The sequence below is a fragment of the Mizuhopecten yessoensis genome, unplaced genomic scaffold (genome assembly GCF_002113885.1).
Source record: "Mizuhopecten yessoensis strain PY_sf001 unplaced genomic scaffold, ASM211388v2 scaffold7055, whole genome shotgun sequence".
NCBI lineage: Eukaryota > Metazoa > Mollusca > Bivalvia > Pectinida > Pectinidae > Mizuhopecten > Mizuhopecten yessoensis.
The window spans coordinates 6,096-17,963 of NW_018406858.1; the positions used below are offsets into that span (position 1 = coordinate 6,096).

Consider the following 11,868-nt stretch of genomic DNA (forward strand, 5'->3'; position numbering starts at 1 on the left):
TGTTAAGTTATTTTATTACTATATTTTACATTTACCTTCATTTTTTTCACATTGTTACATGTTCGTGTTACATAATGTATAGTAAACTGTACAGTAATTATCACTAACTATGTTGATATGTATTTAGTTTTATCTACATATTAACTGTTTAGTTTATTAATGACAAATTTTATGGCGACCTGCGTGTTTCCAGAATAAAAACAACTCCAGTTTCGTCACTGCTATTTAGTATCAAACCCTTTGGATTTTATGATATTAGAAAATGGACGAATCCGATCCGTACTCTCCGTCTCCGTCTCACTCATTAGGTTAAACAAGGAAATCCGTTCCAGATTGGCGTGACTTTGCCCTCGATTGCAGTGAGGAGAAATGATATGTAGACGTATTGGATAGTTTTGACTTAAAATTCACAACACTGTCAAAGAATGCCTGAGTGATCAGCCACACATTCAAATCACTACCTTTGGAAACCGTAAGTAAGTAGTGAGGGAGAGACTCGCAATCCGTGCTTTGTTCGAAGTAGGTCATGGATAGGAATCCGCGTTCTTGTTTCTGTTTTGATAGATATCACAAATCTGAAACAAATACATTCTAGCTTCAATACAAACCAAATAAATCTTAATCTGTTCACCTTATATTCACGGTTACTAACGCAAATGACCTTGCCACGTCATGTTATAACCCGGACAAAATTGAGCAAAATTTACACACACGAACAAAGGGAGGACACTCTCATTACACATGTACACGCTAACACTAATTAAGGTTGTGCACCACAAAATTACCATCTTTGCATGTAGGGACAACCTGTTCATGTGCTTCCAGTTTATCTGTGGGATATATATATGACATAGACGTCTTTTTATATTATCTAGAAATGTACTTTTATTAAAAATAATTTCATCAATTTACAAATTATATACATGTACTTATTGTAACGTGTTATAATGCCTTTAAATGTTACGGAAATTTATGTTTTAGATATATTTGTCAATACAGCATAGATAAAACTAATAATGATAAAAAGCTAATGAAAAGTAAGTTGATGACTGTCTAAGGATATACTCTGTCGGAGTTTAACTCCAGTTGTGATAGACTTAGATAGGAATCTAACCAACTTCAAAACAAAATGAATATTTGATACATGTAGAAGTTCTACATGTCGGTGAAATACGAACAAAAAATCCCGTTTCAATTCGCTTGTCTCTCTGATTTTTCTTGTCGTTAGTTTTGATAAAAACAATATTTTTCTTTTCCAAGACAAATATTATTTGTCATTGATTTTTCACACTTTATATTATTTGATTTTGAAAATTATAATATAAATGTGGGGTAAAGGTAGCCACAGTTCACAAAAATAAATGAGTGCACGAATTATTTTGTAAATTAGGTTTTGACTGGAGGGAGTATTTGCAGCAGTGAGCGAAATTTCATAGAAGTTAGAAGACTATTTTGATGATCATTTGAAGGATTTGTATTACATCAAATCCAAATGAAGAATTTATTACTGAAATTAGTTCTTGGTAAACATTACCATTTGCCAAATTCTGAAACATAATAAATGAAAAAGAAATTAATAATGAAAACAGACCTTTGATATTTATAAACAAACCTACATCACTGAAAATATTTGAACACAATTTATTGCCTATACTCTTCACATTGATGAACACAAACATACATATTGAATTCCCCCACTTCCTAATTATTACATCAAATCACTACATAATATACACTTTAGCAAGTACTGAAAAACACTTAATATATTTATGAAAATTAGAACGAACATAAAGAAAATTAGAACCAACATAAAGACAAAGGTCGTTGACTTACCTAGTCAACCTAGACCGGTGTATACTGAAATACATGGTATTGAAAAAGTTCCGTTATATTTCCGTGATTACAGTTTATGACGTCAAATTTATCAAAATGTCACTTCTCTTAATAACCTATACAGCAATACACCCTATAATAAAGCCTTAGATAACCACACTCTTACTTACAGAGACGGTATTCTGATAGTTCAAAAACTCGGAGAAGTCTGAGACTTTTTCGGATTAAAAAAAATAACTTTGTAACGAATGATAGAGGGAGTGTCATCAGCACCACTGCACTGCCACATACAATTAAGTAACAATTTAGTCTTGTAAAAATCCGCGCTCCGTACCTCAAAACATGCAATCCTTCATCCGTATCTGATGATAGTCCAAGGCCAAGCACATCCGCCCTCTGTACTTCAACAAACATGCATCCTCTGAAGAAAGCATAGTGTTCAACCTTAACGGTAGACCTCTAGACCATCATGAAACTTACTACGTGTATGCAAAGGTTCAATACTTCAGTACCAAGGCAGCGTTATGTAGGAAAAATGTGATTTATATAGCGCCTGCATCTATATTAATTAAATGCTTCACATTTTCCCAACGCCCATAATTTTGTATCAAATCTCTACTGCATGTATTAAAACTGAGACTGCAGGTTCTGTATAAGGAATCATGCAAGTTGATACAAATAAACATTAGCTGTTGGTCTGTTATTGGAAATTAAGGAGGAAGCACAAAAAATGTAGCAGTTCCAGTAAAATGACCACTACTAATGTTTGTGGATGGTTTCACTTAGACTACTGGTCTTGCGTCTAGCACCTCTAAATGTTTACAAATTATACCACATCAAATAATAAACGGACATTTAAATTGATTATCACTGGCCATACATGTAAATCAATCTCTACCCTAAATATACTACTGCTTGTAATCAAAACGTGTTGATAACCTTTAAATTAGCAGGGATTTAATGTGACTTGTAATTTAGATATTAGGGAGGTAAATTACTCATACAGTGTATGACTGGTGGGTTGTCTTATACAAAAAGTAGGGAGGGAATAGGATTAGTGGGTTAGATGTACATATTTTAAAAAAAGTAGGGAGGGGTGTGATTGTTTGGTTATATATCTAAAAATTAGAGAGAGAATATGATTGATGGGTTATCTTCTAAAAGTAGGAAGGGAATGTGACTGATGGGTTACAAGTACATATACATATATATTTTCAAAGAATGATGGGGATGTGACTAGTGGAATATCATTGTATTAAAAGGAAGGAGGGAATACGATAAGTGGGTTTCCTTCAAAATAGGAGTATGGCAGTGTGGCCAGTGGGGATCTGGCCCTAAAATCTCAAACGGCAGGATAATGTATTTTCTTTACAAAGGTTTCTTAACGCACGCATGTATTTGTATAAGCTATAAGCAGACACAATACTCCTCCAATATACAACATTTCACGTGTTTACCGCTGAAGGTCACAGCCGAGGTTAGATACTTCATAATGGAATATTTATTTGAATCGCGGCGCCGGAATAATAACATTACGTAAAGGATATTTTATTTCGGATTCAACTCTCGTTAGGATAAAATGCCACATGTCTATAAAATAAATGTATAAGAGTAACATTCTCCTCTCAAAATTAGCATATTTCGGTGAGGTACATTTACGTAAATAATCTTAACCCATTGCTCTAGATCTACATCTGTGTGAAACCAACATTACCGCGTGCCCAGCTCTAACGATATACCTCTATAGAGATGTACCAGATTAAAGCCTATAGTGTTGAAATGTCAAACATCAGCTGCACGAGAGCATGGCAAGACTACACGCAATCCCCTGATTACAAATGTATGTCTACAATACTGCAGACCTCTTACTCGCTAGGTACATTGTAAAAAAACGTCTATTTATAATTTTAAAGTTTACTTTTTATTAAATAGCAATATATGCTCTGAATATAAAGTCTTCCACAACAGCGAACAAACTTGTGTGACGTGACTCATGTCTTAGCTTACATTATGTATGTGGTACAGTAATATTTCCATTTCCGTTGTATAGCCCTTAGAAAAATATACCGACCGAAAATATTGTTATGAAGTCCCATAAACGAGTTCGGGAACTTACTGCTTTTACTGCGTTTCCTAAAATTAAGTTCCCCAACTTTTGCTGCATTAAAAAAACACCTTTTTCTTAATACACTGTACATGTTGTTTTCTTTTCGGCAAACTCTTTCCAGTGTGCAAGTATAGATGTGCGAAGCGTATTTCATTTTCTGTTCGGTTTTCACACATGTCCGCCACAGCCTCTGGTTGACTAAGCCATATTGGGCTACTACTTTTGTTCTTGGTTTTATTGGGTTTAACGTCCTATTAACAGCAAGGTCTTTTAAAAACATGTCCCAATGTGTGTAATGTATGCGGGTACACGTGAATGTGTCCTGGAGGCGGTATGTTGGTGTATTTGCCTCCTCGTGATTACAAGGACCTGATGCTTCTTCCCTAAAATACTACGCCAAAGGCACCAAGTACAGTATTCCACTCGGTCACATTATGCTAACAGCAGGTTAACGAGCTGTTACATACACGATTACCCTAAATGCTGAATGTTTAGCAGGGAATAGCAGCTACCATTTTTAAGGGCTTTGGTTATATATCCTGGCCTTGGGCGGAACGCGCAACACCAATGTAAGAAGGCACTAAAACATAAAAAGCAGAAAGAAAATATAAAGATCCCGAATACTGTGATGGTTGCAGCATAATATTTCGGTCGTTTTTGTGTCCCCAAGTAGAAGACAACTAAGGCAAATCCCAAATGCTACAGAGGGTCCCCCATTAGTTGCCTCCTACACTATGTTTTCTATCCCCGAACTACAGCAGTATAGTACTGTTGTTCTATTTTGTAGATTGTAATGAAAGATGTTTAACTAACATTCTCCTAATCAATACTTATCGGAAAATATCGACTAAAAACTGGCCTATGATTGGTTGAAGATTTATGACACAACGTTCTCCAATATGATTTTCCATTTTGTCATTGAACAAGATGGTCGCCATAAACTGGCTTTTGATTGGTCGAAAGTTAGATACGGTATAATTTTGTTGCTGTTTTTTGAAATTGTGAGCTCTTTTTTATACACCATTTGGGACTATGGGGCAGTTTGGAGGTCTTCTATAACTGTTTTCCTGATAATAACATTTGTTTAATCATTGAATTGCTTTAATTTAAAAAACTTAGAGTCAATGTTAATGCAATACGAAACGACATTTAAAAGAGAAAATCATGAGTGGTACAGACAGATGAGTGGAACAGAAAGATGAGTCATACAGACAGATTGTTAGTACGGACAGATGAGTGGTACAGACAGATGAGTGGTATAGACAGATGGGTTGTACAGACAGATGGGTTGTACAGACAGATGGGTGGTACAGACAGATGAGTGATACAGACAGATTGTTAGTACGGACAGATGAGTGATACAGACAGATTGTTAGTACGGACAGATGAATGGTACAGACAGATGAGTGGTATAGACAGATGAGTGGTACAGACAGATGAGTGGTACAGACAGATTGTTAGTACAGACAGATGAGAAGTATTGATAGATGAGTAGTATAGACGGATACGTGATACAAATAGATGAGTGATACACATAGATGAGTGATACAAATAGATGAGTGATACAAATAGATGATAGATGAGTGATACAAATAGATGGGTGATGCAAATGTAGAACAGACAGATGAGTAGTATAGACAGATGAGTGATACAAACAGATGAGTAGTACAGACAGATGCGTAGTACAGACAGATGAGTGATACAGGCAGATGAGTGGTACAGACAGGTGAGTGATACAGACAGATGAGTAGTATAGACAGATAAGTGATACACACAGATGGGTTGTACAGACAGATGAGTGGTATAGACAGATGAAACGTATAGACAGATGCGTAGTACAGACAGATGAGCGGTACAGACAGATGAGTGATACAGACAGATGAGTGATACAGACAGATGAGTAATATAGACAGATGGGTTGTACAGACAGATGAGTGATACAGACAGATGAGCGGTACAGACAGATGAGTGATACAGACAGAGGAGTGATACAGACAGATGAGTAGTATAGACAGATGAGTGATACACACAGATGGGTTGTACGGACAGATGAAACGTATAGACAGATGAAACGTATAGACAGATGCGTAGTACAGACAGATGAGTTGTACAGGCAGAGGAGTAGTATAGACAGATATGTTGTACAGACAGATGAGTAGTATAGACAGATAGGTTGTACAGACAGATGAGTAGTATAGACAGATGAGTGGTATAGACAGATGAGAAGTATAGACAGATGAGAAGTATAGACAGATGAGAAGTATAGACAGATGAGAAGTAAAGACAGATGAGTGGTATAGACAGATGGGTTGTACAGACAGATGAGTAGTATAGACAGATAGGTTGTACAGACAGATGAGTAGTATAGACAGATGAGTAGTACAGACAGATGAGTGATTCACACATATGGGTTGTACAAACAGATGAGTAGTATAGACAGATGAGTGATACAGGCAGATGCGTAGTACAGACAGATGAGTGGTACAGACAGATGAGTGGTACAAACAGATGAGTGATACAGACAGATTATTAGTATAGATAGATGAGTGATACACACAGATGGGTTGTATAGACAGATGCTTGGTATAGACAGATGAGTAGTATAGGCAGATAAGTAGAACAGACAGATGGGTTGTACAGACAGATGAGTAGTATAGACAGATGAGTAGTATAGACAGATGGGTAGTATAGACAGATGGGTTGTATAGACAGATAAGTGATACACACAGATGGGTTTTACAGACAGAGGAGTGGTATAGACAGATGAGTAATATAGACAGATGGGTTGTACAGACAGATGAGTGATACAGACAGATGAGAAGTAAAGACAGATGAGTGGTACAGATAGATGAGTGGTACAGACAGATGAGTGATACAGACAGATGAGTGACACAGACAGATGAGTGATACAGACAGATGAGTGGTACAGACAGATGAGTGGTACAGACAGATGAGTTGTACAGATAGATGAGTGGTACAGACAGATGAATGATACAGACAGATGAGTGATACAGTCAGATGAGTGATACAGACAGATGAGTGGTACAGACAGATGAGTGGTACAGACAGATGAGTAATACGAACAGAGCAGTGATGCAGACAAATTAATTCAACACCCGTTTTGTGCTCATATTGCAAAAATAATAAGAAAATTAACGTGTATTTTCTTTATTTATAGGTCACACAGTAAACTGATGATTGACGCGACGCAACATTGACATCGTATCAAGATGGGGGCAAAGAGAAAAAGGAAGTTGCAATGCAATATTTGCGAGAAAGTTTTATTCAGTTTGAAAACTTTGGAAAGACACAAAAGTTTCCATGTAAACCATCGACGAGGGTTCAAGTGTGGTAAATGTGATAACTTTTTCATGTCCGACACATATTTAAAGAAGCACCGCTGTAGTAGCGTGTCTCAGTCACGTGACCAGCCGGATGCGCGCGACAAGGAGGACTCGACATCAGAGCAGGCAAGCATGCCAGACACTCAAACATTGCACTATCAACAAATATTTAAGTGTGGGTTTTGCCAAAGTTGCTTCGTTTCGCAAAAAGTTTTGAATCTGCATATGGCATTGACACCAGCTAAACGACAGCACAGATGTACAGAATGCAGAAAACGATTTCGCTGTGCTCAACAATTCCACGAGCATTTTCTTACACATAGTAGTCTGCTCAAGGTGTGTTATGTGTGTGGAGAGGTTCTAGAGCAAGACGAGGCAGGTCTTAAACGTCACCTGTCGTCCCATGCAGAAGTTGAAGAACTGAACTGCGATCATTGTTTGAAAGAATTCGTCACAGAAAGTGATTTAGAGGAGCACGAGAAGGAATGCATTCCTAACAATAAAGCGATATCAGTAAACCGACCAGGTACGGACACAGAAGGTGATAACATAGATATGGACGACAGTGCGACTTCAGCAAAAGGCAATGGAGGCGTGTTTACAGATCATGACGTATTGCGTCATGTGCACCTTGACTTCAGCATGTCTTCTGGCTCTAAACAGGGAAGGAGTGTGGTAATTAAGAAAGAAGTCGTAGACGTAGATGCCTCTCTAGTGCCCACAAGACGCAGCTCGCGCACTTCTCGACCAACTGCGAAAAAAATGACGTATGAAAATTCGGTCAAAGAAGAGAAAGAACTGGTATTTCGAGTTGACGGGAACGTCTGTGCAGACAAAATATCGCTCAACAGCCATATGTTAGAACAGGCAGTTGAAGGTACCAATCAGTGCAAGATCTGCGATAAACAATTTAAGCGCCGTCGCTATCTGAAAGATCACATTAAAGTACACGAGGAACAGGAGCCCCACAGTTGTCACATATGTGGATTGAAAATAAAGTACAATCCATCGAACTTCCGTCGGCATATGAAAAAACATTCTGATAGCCGGGAGTTCTGCTGCAATGTGTGTGCAATGTGTTTCTACAGAGCTGATGATCTCCGGGTGCATATGAGAACACACTACAAACAGAGCAAGTGTGTCTGTACAAAGTGTGGCATTGGTTTTTCCACACCAGATAAACTCGCCAAACACACACGTAGTCACGACGTGAATACAGACACCCCATGCGATATATGCGACAAATCTTTTGTCAGCAAAATACAGTACCACGACCACTGTGGTCGTGAGCACGGCGGACAGTTCCCATGCAAGCTGTGTGGCAAATTCATGAACTCCAAATATTGGCTTGAGAAACACAAACTTGAATTCCACTTGTCCGAAATGACCGCCAGCAGTCTAACAGATAACGAGGAGGACGAGAACGGTACTTCTGGTGATGTAAAACATGTCATTGAAAGCCGATCTACATGTAACGATAAACAACAAACTCTGATAACACTACCAGAGGTCACTGACGTCGACGATATAGAGGAATCGTTTCAGGATGCAAGGCAATATGAAAATGATTCCTCTAACAAATCGAGTGAAGTGGCCTGTAACACAGCCGACGAAGAGGTAAAGACGACAGGTACTGATATAATACCTAAACTGGAGCCTATTGAGACTTATGAAGAGTCAAGTGATCGCTTTAAATGTGGATTCTGTGACAAAGTGTTCGCTAAAAGCGGGAACCTCAAGCGTCATATGAACGAGAATTGCGGGAAAACGTGCTTCAGTAAAGTAACTCTTACTATTGGTAAATCTGAAGATGGGAGGAAAGCAACAAGGAAGCCCCCTGCAAAAGACCAGCAGTGTCCAGAATGCTCGAAACGATTTAGTCGGCGTTGTGACCTATTGCTCCACAAACGCGTCCACGCTGGTATTAAGAACTATGTTTGTGATGTATGTAGCTCCTCTTACTTCTCTTTAAGCAATTTGAATCGACATAAGGAAATTCACGAAGGTCGATCAAACAATGTGTGCCACGTGTGTGGGAAGTCATTCGCCTGTAGGAACTACCTTTTCACACATATAAAACGCATACACGAGACTGACAACAGCAAAGCCGACAGATTTCAATGTGAGGCATGTGCCACGAGTTTCACCTCCTACTCGAACTTCAAGCGTCACCAACGGATCCACTCCGGGGAGCGGCCCCACAAATGTAACGTTTGTAACAAAGCTTTCCGTCGCACGGACGACCTTGCCATGCACGTGAAAACGCACTCATCAGTTAGGCCACATATATGCGAAATATGTAACAAAAGTTTTAATCAGCGACATAATTTGAAGAAACATTTGAAACGACACGATCAAGTTTCGAAACCGATCTACCGATGTCCGGAATGTAAAAAGTCGTTTCGTCAGAAGAAGGCGTTTAATCGACACTTAGCTGGTCATGGCAACATCAGCGAATATGCAGAGCAGAAGCTACAACCTATCTACATGGAATCTACAATTGATGACATGGATACACAGGCTACTGTGACGACTGATCACACACAGTACTCGCGAACAGCTGATGCTATAGCGGCAGCCATATCGTCTATTCAGCGTCAGGAGCAAGGCCAGCAGGCATCTGCTGAAACGGGTCAGTCCGACGTTTCCTTGGGTCAGAACGACAGACAGGTAATAATCGTCCTGCCGAGCGGAACAGTTGCGCCTTACCAGTGTAACCTATGCAGCAGCGAATTCCCGGAAATCGGCCAGCTCGTCGCTCACATGGTGGAGCATGGTTAGAAAATAGAACACGTGACTATCACATGATCAGGTGAAGGGAGATGACTCATTTGAAGAACTGTTTTTGTGTTGGGGGTGGGGGATAGTAATCGCATTTTTACATGTATATACTTCTTTATTTGATCATTCATGTCACTATCCTACTTCTGGTTTGAAATGAAATATATTCTACATTTGGGTTAAAAGAATACCACTACAACTATGTACAGTATTTGTGTTCCGTAGTGATCATCATTGGAGAAATCTGGATAAAACCACGAAGCTTTGCCTATACGCTAGGAATGAACATATTTTTTGTATTTGCTAACGAAGGGGATTGTATATGTAAATATTAGTTTTGTTTCATTTGCTGAAATTACATTGATGTATGCTTTTGAAAATATTATGGAATTGGTGTTCAATCATGTTGAGTTTCTTTGTACAGGTCAGTAATAGTATATTCATATGATCTACTTGTAGCTCCGCTCTTTTGAACCTACATGTACACCAATTTACATGTACCTCAAATGTTACATGTGGCACGTGATTGGCTTTGTGTATGTGTAACAAGTAATTATCAATACTTCAAATCTGGAATTAGGCATAGAACCTTATCTCGATTTCTCCAAGGCGTTTTATGTTAGAACACTTTTAATGAAGTGGAATCACTTAACTTTATCAGTCAATCGGAGCCGCAGGCTAATGCCTTTATAAATGTAACATATCATACATATTGAATGATTGCAGTGTTGTCCTGGGTTAAAATGTAGGTCTTTCTGATAGACAACGTCGTTTTGCCCATATACAGCAAATATAATGTAAGGTTACATGGAGAAAGCTTATGAAGTTCAGTTGTCAATTGATATGCAGGACGGACGTCGGACATACATAGGCGATACCACCTTTACGACTCAGTAATAGATGGAGTATGCCAAAAATGAATTACGCTGCATAGAAGCATCGATATTGATCATTTACACAAAAGTGAATTATTTTTGTGAAACCAATCCTGTTACATGTACGCCATGGAAAAAAGAATTTGAGATCACACGAATGATCATTTGAGTAATTGCTATCCGTCTTTGTCCGTCCTCTGGTGTTGTGTGCTAGCAAATTCTTCAAAATAACATGCATTGATTGACCCAAATCTCGGTATAAACTTTTCATATAAAATCAACACCCAAGGTTGTTATTTCTTATTCCCATCCGAAAAACCTATGATGTCTACCCTGGTCTTGCCTTTGATTGGCTGAGACATTTTATTATTCGTATACATATTAAGAACTCCTGAATGAAGTTACTCCGGACTTTGTACAAATATTCCATACAAAACCATGACCAAGTGTTGTTGCTTTCCAAGCTTATCCAAAAACTCGAGGATGACCGTCTTATCTCCTGAGACATTTTCGACCTTATCTCAAGAATAGCTGTAGCGATTGACTTCAAATTCGGTACCAGTTTTCGTCCGTTTCGTACTGAAGTAATATTTCTAGATAACAAAACCTTGCCCCTGATTGGCAAGTACATTTTCGACTTTCCTAGAACAAATGCCGAGATTGACTCCAAACTCTGTGCATAGGTTTCTTGATGTTCAAGCTAAGTGCTCTAGCTTTTCGTGTCGATGCAGATATCAAGGATAGACACCTTGGCCTCTGATTGGCAAACATATATATTTTAATTCCTAGAACAGATGCGGTGATTGTTCCTTTTTGCATTAAGGCCATGAGTGTCTTGTATAATTTTTAAGCATGGCTTGTCATCCTGATAATTTTCGCTCACAATATTTTTTCATTACATATCGATTTGTTTATGCAGGCATTGTTT

At 38.4% G+C, this 11,868-nt stretch overlaps 1 protein-coding gene across 2 annotated transcripts; it reads left to right on the forward strand.

Annotated features, from left to right (window-relative positions):
- Positions 1 to 317: 317 nt before the first annotated feature.
- On the forward strand, positions 318 to 11,191 carry LOC110453016 (zinc finger protein 271-like). Of its 2 annotated transcripts, none has more exons than XM_021501821.1 (2): positions 318 to 476; positions 7,119 to 11,191. In XM_021501821.1, exon 2 carries the CDS (start codon positions 7,171 to 7,173, stop codon positions 10,063 to 10,065), a length of 2,895 nt encoding a protein of 964 aa, XP_021357496.1. In that variant the 5' UTR covers positions 318 to 476; positions 7,119 to 7,170; the 3' UTR covers positions 10,066 to 11,191. The 2 variants fall into 2 exon arrangements, with proteins under 2 accessions (XP_021357496.1, XP_021357497.1); XM_021501822.1 differs by having other exon boundaries at positions 318 to 472.
- Positions 11,192 to 11,868: the final 677 nt, after the last annotated feature.